General features: G+C 42.9%; 1 protein-coding gene across 2 annotated transcripts in view; it reads right to left on the reverse strand.

Moving 5' to 3' along the window:
- CAMK1D (calcium/calmodulin dependent protein kinase ID) overlaps positions 1-15658 on the reverse strand; it is a 431917-nt gene that overhangs the window by 11080 nt on the left and 405179 nt on the right. For both annotated transcript variants that reach the window (XM_069765212.1, XM_069765213.1), the window contains exon 9: positions 508-595. In XM_069765212.1, the coding sequence (XP_069621313.1) occupies positions 508-595 (88 nt within the window). The remainder of the gene's footprint in view (positions 1-507; positions 596-15658) is intronic.

Consider the following 15658-nt stretch of genomic DNA (forward strand, 5'->3'; position numbering starts at 1 on the left):
TTTCTGCTAGAAAATCCTGACGTGTGCACATACCCTCATTGTCATCCTAGCCAATACAACTACGCACTTTTTGCTCTATAATAGACATAGACCTGTAACTTAATATTTACTTTCATGAGCATTGCACAATTTTTAAGCAACCCAAGATCCATCACCACAACTTTGGTTCCTACCTACAATACATTTTTTAGCGATTACCCAGCACATAGAGTGCATGGCAGACCCCTATTCTAGCTGAGCTTAGGTTTGAGAAGACATAGAATATTACTAACATGAATCATAAACGTGTTGTGTTGCAGTAGCTTCCGTTAACAAAATCACAAAAGTTCTGTGAATAAATCTTAACTTTAATATGGAACTACCGTAACTTCAATTTTCAATTAACCCAATTATATCTTAAGGAATCATGATTTCAAATACCATTTTTTTCTATTTCATTTACAGGCTACCGAACATCTGCAGTTAATTAAAAAAGTAGAAGAAATATATGATTTTGTAAATACTTACCCTCCATTTGCTTTTTGCAAAATTTTTACGGATTTGAGCGCTAACAGATTCGTGTATGTTTTTACATAGAGCTGTATCTCCGGCAATCCTGAAAAATATTTCAAATATATAACTTATATTTTTGCATGTACAGTTTGGTAAACAGAGATATAACTATTTAGTGATGGACTGTCAAAATTACCTGTAGCACAAGTAACAATGCAGCACAGTAGAAAAGCTAACATGAGTGTTGGCCTCTCTGAGGCCTACATAACGTGGACCTTTCACCAGGTCAAAAGTGGTCCAATTTCGATCTTATTTTATTCTCACTGCACCAGTGAGTGTTGCATTTTTTTTTGTTTTTCCAAATCCACCATATACAGTGGCTTGTTAAAGTTTGGGCACCTCTGGTCAAAATTACTGTTATTATGAACAGTTAAGCAAGTTGAAGATGAAATGATCTCTAAAAGGCTTAAGGCTGTGTGCACACATTCCGGATTTTTTGCATTTTTTCGTTATAAAAACGTGATTAAAACGCATCCATTAAGCATCCTAGAATGCAATCCGCAAATTTTGTGCATATGTTGCGTTTTTATCCGCGAATAAAAAGCATTGCGGAAAAAAAAGCAGCATGTTAATTAATTTTGCGGATTTATTGCGGATTTCCAGCTATTTAATGCATTGGGAAGCTCCGTAAAAAAAATTAGAAAAATCTGCACAAAAAAAACGCATGCGGATGTCCTGTGGAAAAAGTCCGGTTCTGTTCAGGAGATTTCTGCAAATAATCCTGACGTGTGCACATAGCCTAAAGTTAAAGATGACACATTTCCGTTGCATTTTAGGCAAAAATATATAGATATTTAAATCTTTTACAGTTTAAAATTACAAAAAATATAATGAGCTGATGCAAAAGTTTGGACACACCCTGCATAGTACCTTGTAAACGCTTTTTGTAGCCAAACAAGAGTCTTACAATTCTTGTTTGAGGGATTGTCATCCATTCTTCCTTGGAAAATTCTTCCAGTTCTGTGAGATTCCTGGGGAGTCTCGCATGCTCTGCTATTTAGAGGTCTAGCCACAGATTTTCAATGATTTTCCGGTCAGGGGACTATGAGGGCCAATGTAAAACCTTCAGTTTTTTTTTTACAGATGGTGTTGTTTTCAAAATGTATCAGCTTGTTTAGATGTTATTTTGCATAGTTCTGATGCTGAATATTATGTTTGGTTTGCCCATTTTCATTTTTTGTAATATTTAAAACATAAAATATTTTTTTTGCATAAAATACAAAGGAAGTGTGTCATCTTTAACTATAGGCCTTTTGTAGATCATTTCATCTTCAACTTGCTTAACTGTTCCAGGGATGCCCAAACTTTTACATGCCACTGTAGTTGAAGAGATATGGACCTTTTTATGCAGTGCTAATTTTCATGGTCTTTTCCAAGGGGGTGATGCTCACAGTATAATAATTTGATATATGCATACACTTGACACTAAAGTAGCTGGCGCAACGAGTGGGATTCACAGCCTTTCTTAAAGGGTCACACTCCAAGGTCGGGCTCACATTAGCATGTAGCATTCAATGTGAGAGCAATGGATGGAATATACTAACGGCACTCAGCTCAAATTCTGCTGCGATCGTGTGCATGCAAGAATTTTATCACAGTGAAAAGAAGGAGAGATCACTCCATCTTCTCCATTGCTTGTCTCAGTGTATTTCGGGCTTCACTTGGATGACATCTCAGTGCAGTCCAATGTTTTGCATGCACCCTTTGACTTGAATGGGTGCACACCCTTCAGTGATAATCGCATCATGCCAGATCGGCATGGGAAAATATTATTCCCAGATCTGCTCTACTTCATTGAATGACATTGGTCAGAGTACAATGCAAGATTTTCTCGCATTGTACTCTTCTATATTATAAGGCAGGGCGAGCAAGACTTAACAGTGATCCTTGTCATATCATCACAGCCATTCTATTCATTATTTAAGTTTTTGATTTTTCTATCTATCTTTCCTTAGGGTATATTTATATTCCTTCAGTTGCATTTTCCTTCTATTTCTGACATTTTGTCTTTAGGCTGTGCATTACACTATCCTATTTCACATATGGATTTATATACTCATTAATAGGGAATTTGCTAGGGCAGTTCTTTGGATGCCCTGTTCCTTGTGATGCAAAAATATTATTTTTACTATTTTAATTGGTTTCAATGTAATACTATGTCTCTTGTTTGATACGTTTACTAAATAAAAAAAACTCTGATGCTTTTAACATATATATTGTTTATTGTATCACATGGGTGCTAGCGCTGGTTTAAACCATTTCCATTACTTTTTTTGTATCACAGGATAATAATGCAGAACAGCCAAAGACACACCACCAGAGATTCATATGATCCATGCCCCCTTGGAAAGACCATAAAAATTAGCACTGAATTAATAGGTTCAAATCTTTGGATTTTGCAGAATGTAAAAAAAAACAACAACCTGAAAACTCAGGGGAGCAGTTGGAATAAAATAAGAGAAAAAGAGGACGCTTTTGACCTGGTGACAGCACCTCTGTAAATAAGGCTGAACTGAAATTCCAGAAATGGGCCATGGAGTATCCTAAACCCGTCATCCTCCTTCTTATTGCCTTCCTGGCCTAAAAGTCAGTGATCCCTGCAGGTTTGGGTGAGTGCTGTTGTGCCATATACATAGTAACATAGTAACATAGTAACATAGTTAGTAAGGCCGAAAAAAGACATTTGTCCATCCAGTTCAGCCTATATTCCATCATAATAAATCCCCAGATCTACGTCCTTCTACAGAACCTAATAATTGTATGATACAATATTGTTCTGCTCCAGGAAGACATCCAGGCCTCTCTTGAACCCCTCGACTGAGTTCGCCATCACCACCTCCTCAGGCAAGCAATTCCAGATTCTCACTGCCCTAACAGTAAAGAATCCTCTTCTATGTTGGTGGAAAAACCTTCTCTCCTCCAGACGCAAAGAATGCCCCCTTGTGCCCGTCACCTTCCTTGGTATAAACATATCCTCAGCGAGATATTTGTATTGTCCCCTTATATACTTATACATGGTTATTAGATCGCCCCTCAGTCGTCTTTTTTCTAGACTAAATAATCCTAATTTCGCTAATCTATCTGGGTATTGTAGTTCTCCCATCCCCTTTATTAATTTTGTTGCCCTCCTTTGTACTCTCTCTAGTTCCATTATATCCTTCCTGAGCACCGGTGCCCAAAACTGGACACAGTACTCCATGTGCGGTCTAACTAGGGATTTGTACAGAGGCAGTATAATGCTCTCATCATGTGTATCCAGACCTCTTTTAATGCACCCCATGATCCTGTTTGCCTTGGCAGCTGCTGCCTGGCACTGGCTGCTCCAGGTAAGTTTATCATTAACTAGGATCCCCAAGTCCTTCTCCCTGTCAGATTTACCCAGTGGTTTCCCGTTCAGTGTGTAATGGTGATATTGATTCCCTCTTCCCATGTGTATAACCTTACATTTATCATTGTTAAACCTCATCTGGTTTATATGTTCATATAACTATGAAAGGAGTATAGAAATGTAATGTAAATTATACATTTAAGTCTATTGATCTTTTTTTCATCTTTAACCAGTTCCACCAGGTTACTTACCCTCCTTCCTGACCAGGCACATTGGCAGTTTTTTTCATACATGCGGTTTAAAGAGCTTTAACATCTTTTCTCATTTGAATAACCAAGTAATTTGTACATCTTTCTTTCATGATGAGTGGTGCTTCATTTTTATGTCACTGTCATGTTCTCTTATTTTTACTGATATCAGTGGGAAAATATGGCTATTTGCACAAGATGCAATTTTTATGCATTTTCTCTGCGTTTTTTTACGCACGAAAATGCTCCAAAAATGCAATGGAATACTAAAGCAAGGTAATGCAATGACAATCCTGAAGTGTTGTGCACATGATAAGTACATTTCCGTCCGTATTTGCAGCGTTTTATTTTCTGCAGCACGTCAATTCTTTTTGAATTTCTGCAGAGGTTTTGACTCAGTGACTTCAATTGAGTCAGTCAAATCTGCAGCAAAGACACAGGTTTGCCTATTTGCTGCTTATTTCCTGCAGATTTGCTGCCAAAAAACGATCTGTCAAAGGGAAATGATGTCAGAAGGTGGAAGTGTGTGGGTAGAGAATATGTGAGTCTGTGTGGGCGGATAATATGTGTGTGTGGGTTGAGAATATGTGTGTGTGTCTGTGTGTGGGTGGACAATATGTGTGTGACTCTGTGTGTGGGCGGAAAATATGTGAGTGTGTGTGTGGGTGGAGAATATGTGCATGTGTGCGTGTGTATGGGCGGATAATATGTGTGTGTGTGTGTGTGTGTGGGTGGAGAATATGTGAGTCTGTGTGGGTGGATAATATGTGTGTGTGGGTGGAGAATATGTGTGTGTGTCTGTGTGTGGGTGGACAATATGTGTGTGACTCTGTGTGTGGGCGGAAAATATGTGAGTGTGTGTGTGGGTGGAGAATATGTGCATGTATGCGTGTGTGTGGGCGGATAATATGTGTGTGTGTTTGTGGGTGGAGAATATGTGAGTCTGTGTGGGTGGATAATATGTGTGTGTGGGTGGAGAATATGTGTGTGTGTCTGTGTGTGGGTGGACAATATGTGTGTGACTCTGTGTGTGGGCGGAAAATATGTGAGTCTGTGTGTGTGGTTGGAGAATATGTGAGTCTGTGTGTGTGGTTGGAGAATATGTGAGTCTGTGTGGGCGAATAATATGTTTGTGTGGGTGGAGAATATGTGTGTGTGTGTGTGTGGGTGGACAATATGTGTGTGACTCTGTGTGTGGGCGGAAAATATGTGAGTCTGTGTGGGTGGAGAATATGTGCATGTGTGCGTGTGTGTGTGGGCGGATAATATGTGTGTGTGTGTGGAGAATATGTGTGTGTCTCTGTGTGTGGGCGAACAATATGTGTGTGTCTCTGTGTTTGGGTGGAGAATATGTGTGTGTCTGTGTGTGTGGACGGAGAATATGTGCGTGTGCTTGTGTGTGAGCGGAGAATACGTGTGTGTCTGTGTGTGTAGATGGAGAATATGTGCGTGTGTCTCTGTGTGTGGGTGGAGAATATGCGTGTCTCTGTGTGTGGGTGGAGAATATGTGTGTATCTGTGTGTGGGTGTAGAATATGTGTGTGTCTGTGTGTGGGTGGAGAATGTGTGTCTGTGGGCGGAGAATCTGTGTGTGTCTCTGTGCGGGCGGAGAATATGTGTGTGTCTGTGTGTGGGTGGATAATATGTGTGTCTCTGTATGTGGGTGGAGGATATGTGTGTGTGTGTGTGTGTGTGGGCAGAGAATATGTGTGTGTGAGTGGAGAATATGTGTGTGCGGGCAGAGAATATGTGTGTGTGTCTCTGTGTGTGGGCGGAGAATCTGTGTGTCTTTGTGTGTGGGCAGAGAATATGTGTGTCTCTGTATATGGGTGGAGAATATGTGTCTGTGTGTGGGCAGAGAATATGTGTGTGTGTCCGTGTGTGTGGGCGGAGAATATGTGTTTGGGCGGAGAATATGTGCATGTGGGCAGAGAATATGTGAGTGTGTCTGTGTGTGGGTGGAGAATATGTACGTGTGTGTCTCTGTGTGTGGGCGGAGAATATGTGTGTGTCTTTGTGTGTGGGTGGAGAATATGTGTGTGTCTCAGTGTGTGGGCGGATAATTTGTGTGTGTGTGTCTTTGTGTGTGGGTGGAGAATATGTGCGTGTGTTTCTGTGTGTGGGTGGAAAATATGTGTGTGCGTCTCTGTGTGTGGGCGGAGAATGTGTGTGTGCCTCTGTGTGTGTTTGGGTGGAGAATATGTTCGTGTGTCTGTGTACCCATGTGACGAACAGCCTATAGTGATTGGACTTAGGCATCGTTTGATGGGACTACTACTCCCATCCGGCTACGTCTTTTGTTTCATATAACAGAGACAGCATGAGCCGATGATGGGAGAATAGTCTCATCATCCGGCGCCTGTGTTCAATTGTAAATCAAAATATTTACATAATTACATACATATTCACATACTAACTGAACACCTAATCTCCGATGCCCGTGTCTCCTGCAAACAATCAAAAATAATAAACCATGATATACTCACCTTTCCGCCGTAGTCCATTTAATACTGAGTGTCCCACGTTGATCTCACCTGGTGATACACTGACAGGAGGTGATCGCTCCCGTAGTGTATCACTGAGCCACCGTGAAAGTTCACCGGAGTTCATCAGATAATCAGCTCCGATGCTATCACTTACGGCACTGCGGCGTGAGAAAGTTCTCACACAGTGGTAGTGTCGTGAGTGCACCGGAGCTGATGAACTCCGGTGAACTCTCATGGCGGCGCAGTGATACACTGCGGGAGCGATTACCTCCTGTCAGTGTATCGCCGGAGGCCAGGTAGACCGGTCACATCTCCCGTGAGATCTACACGTGAGATCACCGTGGGATACTCGGTATTAAATGGACTATGTCAGATAGGATAGTATTATATGTTGGTGCTACATGGCAAGTGAGAAGAGCGAGGCTAAGTGCCAGAATTAGCGCATCTATAAGATGCACCATTTCTGGGGCTGCTGAGAGCTGATGTTTTTAGCCTGTGGGGCTGCCAATATCTATGGCCCCTTCCCAGGCTATTAATATCAGCCCGCAGTTGTCTGCCTAGCCTTTGCTGGTTCGATTTTATGGGTGACCCCATGTCAATTTTTTCTGGGGTTCCCCTGTAAACTAGCCAGTAAAGGCTAAACAAACAGCTGTGAGCTGATATTAATAGCCCTGGAACCTTTGGCTATTGGCTCTTTCCCAGAATATTAACATCAGCCCTCAGCCGTCAGCTTTCCCTCTGCTGGTTTTGAAAATTATGCAGGAGCCCATGCACTGTTTAAACATTTTTTTTGAAAAATAAACAGATATTGCATTTCAAGCAGACTTCTGACAGTTACTGTTTTGACATCACACTTTTTTTTTTTTTAAATAATATATCTTTATTTAGCTACAAAAACACGCGAAAAAACGCATGCAAAAATGCAGAAAAACTGCATAAAATGAGCGTATTTTCAGCTGCCTTTTTCTGCCAAGAGAAGTAAAAACCTAGCAGAAATTTCTGAAAGCAAATACGCAACCTGTGCACATAGCCTAAGCAAAATAAGCGTCTGATTTTCCCATTTTTTTATGACAATGAAAGACCACTAAGATACAGTGCAGACTACATACACAGAATGTATTTACTATCATGGTAAGGCTCCTTTAACTAAAAGAAAAAAAAAGAATGAAAAATTTGATGCTTTTTATACTGGTTTTTCATAGAAAAACATACAAGCCTTTTGAAATTGATGATTTCAATTACCATGAGTTTATATTCATGTCCTGAAACATTCCAGAACATCACAATCACTTTTTCCCTCTACAGTTTATCATTTTCACGTTGCTTTCTATTTAAATGTGTTTGCAATAGTTTTGCATATAAAATTACATTGACATTTAGAGACAAGAGACAGATGCTTACAGTACCGTATGTGTTTTTTTCAAGCAAAGTGTGAAATCCCTAGCAGAAAGAAACATTCATGACATATAGGTCTTGCTCCACAAAATGCCTAATTTATTCTGCTCCATGTGAATGGCATTTTGGAAAATTCCACTCACTTGCATTGTATTGTGCGTAGTTGCAGAATACTCAGGAATGAGCATTGGAAAACTGCATAAAATTCTCCATAAGTGAGCACGGCTTCAGAGTTGTGTCAAATGACATTGTGCATGCTACAAAGGAGATTGCCTCCAAGAAGTGCTACCTTATATGTTTACTACACATCTGCTGAATCTAGGCACTGCTACTAAAGGTACCGTCACACTAAGCGACGCTGCAGCGATACCAACAACGATGTCGATCGCTGCAGCGTCACTGTTTGTTCGCTGGAGAGCTGTCACACAGACAGCTCTCCAGCAACCAACAATCCTGAAGTCCCCGGGTAACCAGGGTAAACATCGGGTTACTAAGCGCAGGGCCGCGCTTAGTAACCCGATGTTTACCCTGGTTACCGTTGTAAATGTAAAAAAAAAACAACACTACATACTTACATTCCCGGTGTCTGGTCATGTCCCTCGCCTTCAGCTTCCAGCACTGACTGAGCGCTGGCCGTAAAGTACAGCGGTGACGTCACCGCTGTGCTTTGCTTTACGGCTGGTCGGAGCTCACCTGTCAGTGCGGGAAGCTGAAGGCGAGGGATGTTGTGAGTTCTGTTTTTGGGCTCCCTCTGGTGGTTACTGATGGTACTGGGTGACTTGTGTTCTTTGCGGTCTCTGGTGTCCACCTGTTCCATCAGGTTATGGGAGTTTCCTATTTAACCTGGCTTTTTTGTCATTTCCTCGCCGGCTATCAATGTAATCAGCATGTCTTTTTACCTCTGCTCCCTGCGTCTGTTATCTTCAGGACAAGCTAAGTTTTGATTTTCCTGTTCCACGTTTTGCTTAATTTTTGTCTTAGTCCAGCTTGCAGTGATGTGATTCCTTGCTGCTGGTTGCTCTAGTGGGCTGAAATTACTCCTCATGTTCCATGAGTTGGCACATGAGTTCAAGTAATTTCAGGATGGTTTTTTGAAGGGTTTTTCGCTGACCGCGCAGTTCACTTTTGTATCCTCTGCTATCTAGCTTTAGCGGGCCTCATTTTTGCTGATTCTATTTTCATAACTACGTATGTGCTTTCCTCTCATTTCACCGTTATTACATGTGGGGGGCTGCTATTTCTGTGGGGTGTTTCTCTGGAGGCAAGTGAGGTCTGTGTTTCTTCTTATAGGGGAAGTTAATCCTTCGGCTGGCGCGAGACGTCTAGGAATCATCGTAGGCACGTTCCCCGGCTACTGCTAGTTGTGTGTTTAGGTTCAGGATCGCGGTCAGCTCAGGTTCCATCACCCTAGAGCTTGTTTTGTTTTTGTGCTTGTCCTTTTGTGATCCCCTGCCATTGGGATCATGACAGTATAGCCGGCCTGAAAAAATTGGTCATCGTTTTGGCTGAAGTAGGAGGAAAAGTAGTCTGAGGAAGTTTTTTTTTTTTTTTTTTCCTCCTCAGTGTTTGCTGCCTAGCCTTAATTGCAGCTTGACTGCTTCTTTCCTCCTCTTAATCCTTGAATGGCTCTGACCTCAGCTGTTTATCATGGACGTCCAGAGTTTGGCTTCCAGCCTGAATAATCTTGCTGCTAAGGTTCAAAATATACAAGATTTTGTTGTACATACGCTTATGTCTGAACCTAGAATTCCTGTCCCAGAGTTTTTTTCTGGAGATAGATCTAGTTTTCTGAATTTTAGGAACAATTGCAAGTTGTTTCTTTCCTTGAAATCTCGCTCCTCTGGAGACCCTGCTCAGCAGGTCAAGATTGTTATATCTTTCCTGCGGGGTGACCCTCAGAATTGGGCATTTGCATTGGCACCAGGGGATCCTGCGTTGCTCAATGTGGATGCGTTTTTTCTGGCATTGGGTTTGCTCTATGAGGAACCTAACCTAGAGATTCAGGCTGAAAAAGCTTTATTGGCTCTCTCTCAGGGGCAAGATGAAGCAGAAATATATTGTCAGAAATTTCGGAAGTGGTCGGTGCTTACTCAGTGGAATGAGTGCGCTCTGGCTGCAAAATTCAGAGATGGCCTTTCTGAGGCCATTAAAGATGTTATGGTGGGGTTCCCGGCGCCTACAGGTCTGAATGAGTCCATGACTATGGCTATTCAGATTGATCGGCGTTTACGGGAGCGCAAACCTGTGCACCATTTGGCGGTGTCTTCTGAACAGGCACCTGAGATAATGCAATGTGATAGAATTCAGTCCAGAAGTGAACGGCAAAATTATAGGCGGAAAAATGGATTGTGTTTTTATTGTGGTGATTCAGCTCATGTTATATCAGCATGCTCTAAACGCACAAAAAAGGTTGATAAGTCTGTTGCCATTGGTACTTTACAGTCTAAGTTCATTCTGTCTGTGACGCTGATTTGTTCATTATCATCCATTTCCGTCGATGCCTATGTAGATTCAGGCGCTGCCCTGAGTCTTATGGATTGGTCATTTGCCAATCGCTGTGGGTTTAGTCTGGAGCCTCTGGAAGTTCCTATTCCTTTGAAAGGAATTGACTCTACACCTTTGGCTATGAATAAACCTCAGTACTGGACACAAGTGACCATGCGTATGACTCCCGTTCATCAGGAGGTGATTCGCTTCCTGGTACTGTATAATTTACATGATGTCTTAGTGCTTGGTCTGCCATGGTTACAAACGCATAACCCAGTCCTGGACTGGAAAACAATGTCTGTGTTAAGCTGGGGATGTCACGGGGTTCATGATGATGCATCTCCGATTTCTATCGCTTCATCTACTCCTTCTGAGGTTCCGGCATTTTTGTCTGATTATCGGGAGGTTTTTGAGGAGCCTAAGCTCAGTTCGCTTCCTCCTCACAGGGATTGCGATTGTGCTATAGATTTGATTCCCGGCAGTAAATTCCCTAAAGGTCGTTTGTTCAATCTGTCAGTGCCAGAGCATACTGCTATGCGGAATTATGTTAAGGAGTCCTTGGAAAAGGGACATATCCGTCCATCTTCGTCCCCTTTGGGAGCAGGTTTTTTTTTTGTGGCCAAAAAAGATGGTTCCTTGAGGCCTTGCATAGATTATCGTCTTTTGAATAAGATTACAGTCAAATGTCAGTATCCTTTGCCATTGTTGACTGATTTGTTCGCTCGCATTAAGGGGGCTAAATGGTTCACTAAGATTGATCTTCGGGGTGCGTATAATCTTGTGCAGATAAGGCAGGGTGATGAGTGGAAAACCGCATTTAATACGCCTGAGGGCCATTTCGAGTATTTGGTGATGCCTTTTGGACTTTCTAATGCTCCTTCTGTCTTCCAGTCTTTTATGCACGATATTTTCCGTGAATATCTGGATAAATTTATTATCGTGTATTTGGATGATGTTTTGGTTTTTTCTGATGACTGGGAGTCTCATGTTCAGCAGGTCAGGAAGGTGTTTCAGGTCCTGCGGGCCAATTCTTTGTTTGTAAAGGGTTCTAAATGTCTCTTTGGAGTCCAGAAGATTTCTTTTTTGGGGTATATTTTTTCCCCTTTTACTATTGAGATGGATCCCGTCAAGGTTCAGGCTATTTGTGACTGGACGCAGCCTACATCTCTTAAGAGTCTACAGAAGTTCTTGGGCTTTGCTAATTTTTATCGTCGCTTCATAACTAATTTTTCTAGTGTTGTTAAGCCTTTGACGGATTTGACTAAAAAGGGTGCTGATGTTACTGATTGGTCTCCTGCGGCTGTGGAGGCCTTTCAGGAACTTAAGCGCCGGTTTTCTTCTGCTCCTGTGTTGCGTCAGCCAGACACGTCGCTTCCTTTTCAGGTTGAGGTCGATGCTTCCGAGATCGGAGCGGGGGCGGTTTTGTCACAGAGAAGCTCCGATGGCTCAGTGATGAAGCCATGTGCGTTCTTTTCTAGAAAATTTTCGCCCGCTGAACGGAATTATGATGTTGGTAATCGGGAGCTTTTGGCCATGAAGTGGGCATTTGAGGAGTGGCGTCATTGGCTTGAGGGTGCTAGACATCGTGTGGTGGTCTTGACTGATCACAAAAATCTGATGTACCTTGAGTCTGCCAAGCGTCTGAATCCTAGACAGGCTCGTTGGTCACTGTTTTTCTCCCGTTTCAATTTTGTGGTTTCATACCTGCCAGGTTCAAAGAATGTGAAGGCGGATGCTCTTTCTAGGAGTTTTGTGCCTGACTCCCCTGGAAATTCTGAGCCCACTCGTATCCTTAGGGATGGGGTGATTTTGTCGGCTGTCTCCCCAGACTTGCGACGTGCTTTGCAGGAGTTTCAGGCGGATAAACCTGATCGTTGTCCGCCGGAAAGACTGTTTGTTCCGGATAATTGGACCAGTAGAGTCATCTCCGAGGTCCATTCTTCTGTGTTGGCAGGTCATCCTGGAATATTTGGTACTAGAGACTTGGTGGCCAGGTCTTTTTGGTGGCCTTCCTTGTCGAGGGATGTGCGTTCTTTCGTGCAGTCTTGTGGAGTTTGCGCTCGGGCTAAGCCTTGCTGTTCTCGGGCCAGTGGATTGTTGTTACCTTTGCCTATCCCGAAGAGGCCTTGGACGCACATTTCCATGGACTTTATTTCGGATCTCCCTGTCTCTCAAAAAATGTCCGTCATATGGGTTGTGTGTGACCGCTTTTCTAAGATGGTTCATCTGGTACCCTTGCCTAAGTTACCTTCCTCCTCTGAGTTGGTCCCTCTGTTTTTTCAAAACGTGGTCCGTCTGCATGGCATTCCGGAGAACATCGTTTCTGACAGGGGATCCCAGTTTGTGTCTAGATTTTGGCGGACGTTCTGTGCTAAGATGGGCATTGATTTGTCCTTTTCGTCTGCATTCCATCCTCAGACGAATGGCCAGACGGAACGAACTAATCAGACTTTAGAAACTTATTTAAGGTGTTTTGTTTCTGCTGATCAAGATGACTGGGTTTCCTTTTTGCCGCTTGCCGAGTTTGCCCTTAATAATCGGGCTAGTTCTGCTACCTTGGTGTCTCCTTTCTTTTGTAATTCGGGGTTTCATCCTCGTTTTTCCTCTGGTCAGGTGGAGCCTTCTGATTGTCCTGGAGTGGACATGGTGGTGGATAGGTTGCATCGGATTTGGAGTCATGTGGTGGACAATTTGAAGTTGTCCCAGGAGAGGGCTCAGCAGTTTGCTAATCGCCGTCGCCGCGTGGGTCCTCGACTTCTTGTTGGGGACTTGGTGTGGTTGTCTTCTCGTTTTGTTCCTATGAAGGTCTCTTCTCCTAAGTTCAAGCCTCGGTTCATCGGTCCCTATAGGATCTTGAAAATACTTAACCCTGTGTCGTTTCGTTTGGATCTCCCGGCATCGTTTGCTATTCATAATGTGTTCCATCGGTCGTTGTTGCGGAAGTATGAGGTACCTGTCGTTCCTTCACTTGAGCCTCCTGCTCCGGTGCTGGTGGAGGGTGAATTGGAGTATGTTGTGGAGAAGATCTTGGATTCTCGTGTTTCCAGACGGAAACTCCAGTATTTGGTCAAGTGGAAGGGTTATGGTCAGGAGGATAATTCTTGGGTGATTGCCTCTGATGTTCATGCTGCCGATTTGGTCCGTGCTTTTCATAGGGCTCATCCTGGTCGCCCTGGTGGTTCTCGTGAGGGTTCGGTGACCCCTCCTCAAGGGGGGGGGTACTGTTGTGAGTTCTGTTTTTGGGCTCCCTCTGGTGGTTACTGATGGTACTGGGTGACTTGTGTTCTTTGCGGTCTCTGGTGTCCACCTGTTCCATCAGGTTATGGGAGTTTCCTATTTAACCTGGCTTTTTTGTCATTTCCTCGCCCGCTATCAATGTAATCAGCGTGTCTTTTTACCTCTGCTCCCTGCGTCTGTTATCTTCAGGACAAGCTAAGTTTTGATTTTCCTGTTCCACGTTTTGCTTAATTTTTGTCTTAGTCCAGCTTGCAGTGATGTGATTCCTTGCTGCTGGTTGCTCTAGTGGGCTGAAATTACTCCTCATGTTCCATGAGTTGGCACATGAGTTCAAGTAATTTCAGGATGGTTTTTTGAAGGGTTTTTCGCTGACCGCGCAGTTCACTTTTGTATCCTCTGCTATCTAGCTTTAGCGGGCCTCATTTTTACTGATTCTATTTTCATAACTACGTATGTGCTTTCCTCTCATTTCACCGTTATTACATGTGGGGGGCTGCTATTTCTGTGGGGTGTTTCTCTGGAGGCAAGTGAGGTCTGTGTTTCTTCTTATAGGGGAAGTTAATCCTTCGGCTGGCGCGAGACGTCTAGGAATCATCGTAGGCACGTTCCCCGGCTACTGCTAGTTGTGTGTTTAGGTTCAGGATCGCGGTCAGCTCAGGTTCCATCACCCTAGAGCTTGTTTTGTTTTTGTGCTTGTCCTTTTGTGATCCCCTGCCATTGGGATCATGACAGAGGGACATGACCAGACACCGGGAAAGTAAGTATGTAGTGTTTGTTTTTTTACATTTACAACGGTAACCAGGGTAAACATCGGGTTACTAAGCGCGGCCCTGCGCTTAGTAACCCGATGTTTACCCTGGTTACCAGTGACGACATCGCTGAATCGGCGTCACACACGCCGATTCAGCGATGTCAGCGGGAGATCCAGCAACAAAATAAAGTGCTGGACTTTCCCCAGCGACCAGCGATCTCCCAGCAGGGGCCTGATCGTTGGTCGCTGTCACACATAACGATTTCGTTAACGATATCGTTGCTACTTCACAAAAAGCAACGATATCGTTAACGATATCGTTATGTGTGACGGTACCCTAAGGCCCATGCTCCTCCAATACAGCAAATACTAAACAAAGCAAGCAGAAATACACTATCAAGCTTTGTGACTTATAGCTGTCAATGAGATGCAGAAGATCCTATTTACAAAAAGACCTGCCACTTGCTTAAAAATGGAGTTTAATACCTTGCAAAACATCTGACATCTTCTGATTCTGTTGCGGTTTTCCCTTTTGCAATGTGTTGCTCCATTGCAGAGATATTCACATTTCTTCCTTTTGGAGTACAATGTGTGAAATTTCTGCTTGCAGTCCAAGTGGGCATTTCTTCAGGGTTTTCTTTAGGAGCGTGTGCTTTTTACGCCTCTCTCTCAGATGCTGCCAATCACAGCTTGTTTTGTTGATCTAGCAGTCACAGATGCTGCCGAGCTGCGATCTGCAGCGTGTGGGAAGGAGGGGTGAAAAGACAAGCCTCCAAGGAAAGCTCTAAGAGACACCCAGTTGAACTACAAGCAGAGATTTCACATACTGTGTTCCTAATGCATTAAATGTGAAGTGACAGTGCAATCAGGAAAATAGTGGTAGAATTAGCAGAGCTCAAGGATTTTTCTAAGGCTCATAACAAAATTTTTGAGCAGGTGACAGGTCCTCTAATTTTTTAAATCTGACCAGTGTCACTTTATGTGATAATAACTCTGGAACACTTCAACATATCCTATTGATTTGGAGATTGTTTTTTCGTGACACATTATACTTTATGATAGTGGTAAATTTAGGTTGATTTGTTTTGTGTTTATTTATAAAAAATACCAGAAATTTGACAAAAATGTAAAAAAATAGCAATTTTCAAACTTTGAATAACTATTGACAGCAGTAT

Source organism: Ranitomeya imitator, chromosome 4 (assembly GCF_032444005.1).
Source record: "Ranitomeya imitator isolate aRanImi1 chromosome 4, aRanImi1.pri, whole genome shotgun sequence".
Classification (NCBI taxonomy): domain Eukaryota; kingdom Metazoa; phylum Chordata; class Amphibia; order Anura; family Dendrobatidae; genus Ranitomeya; species Ranitomeya imitator.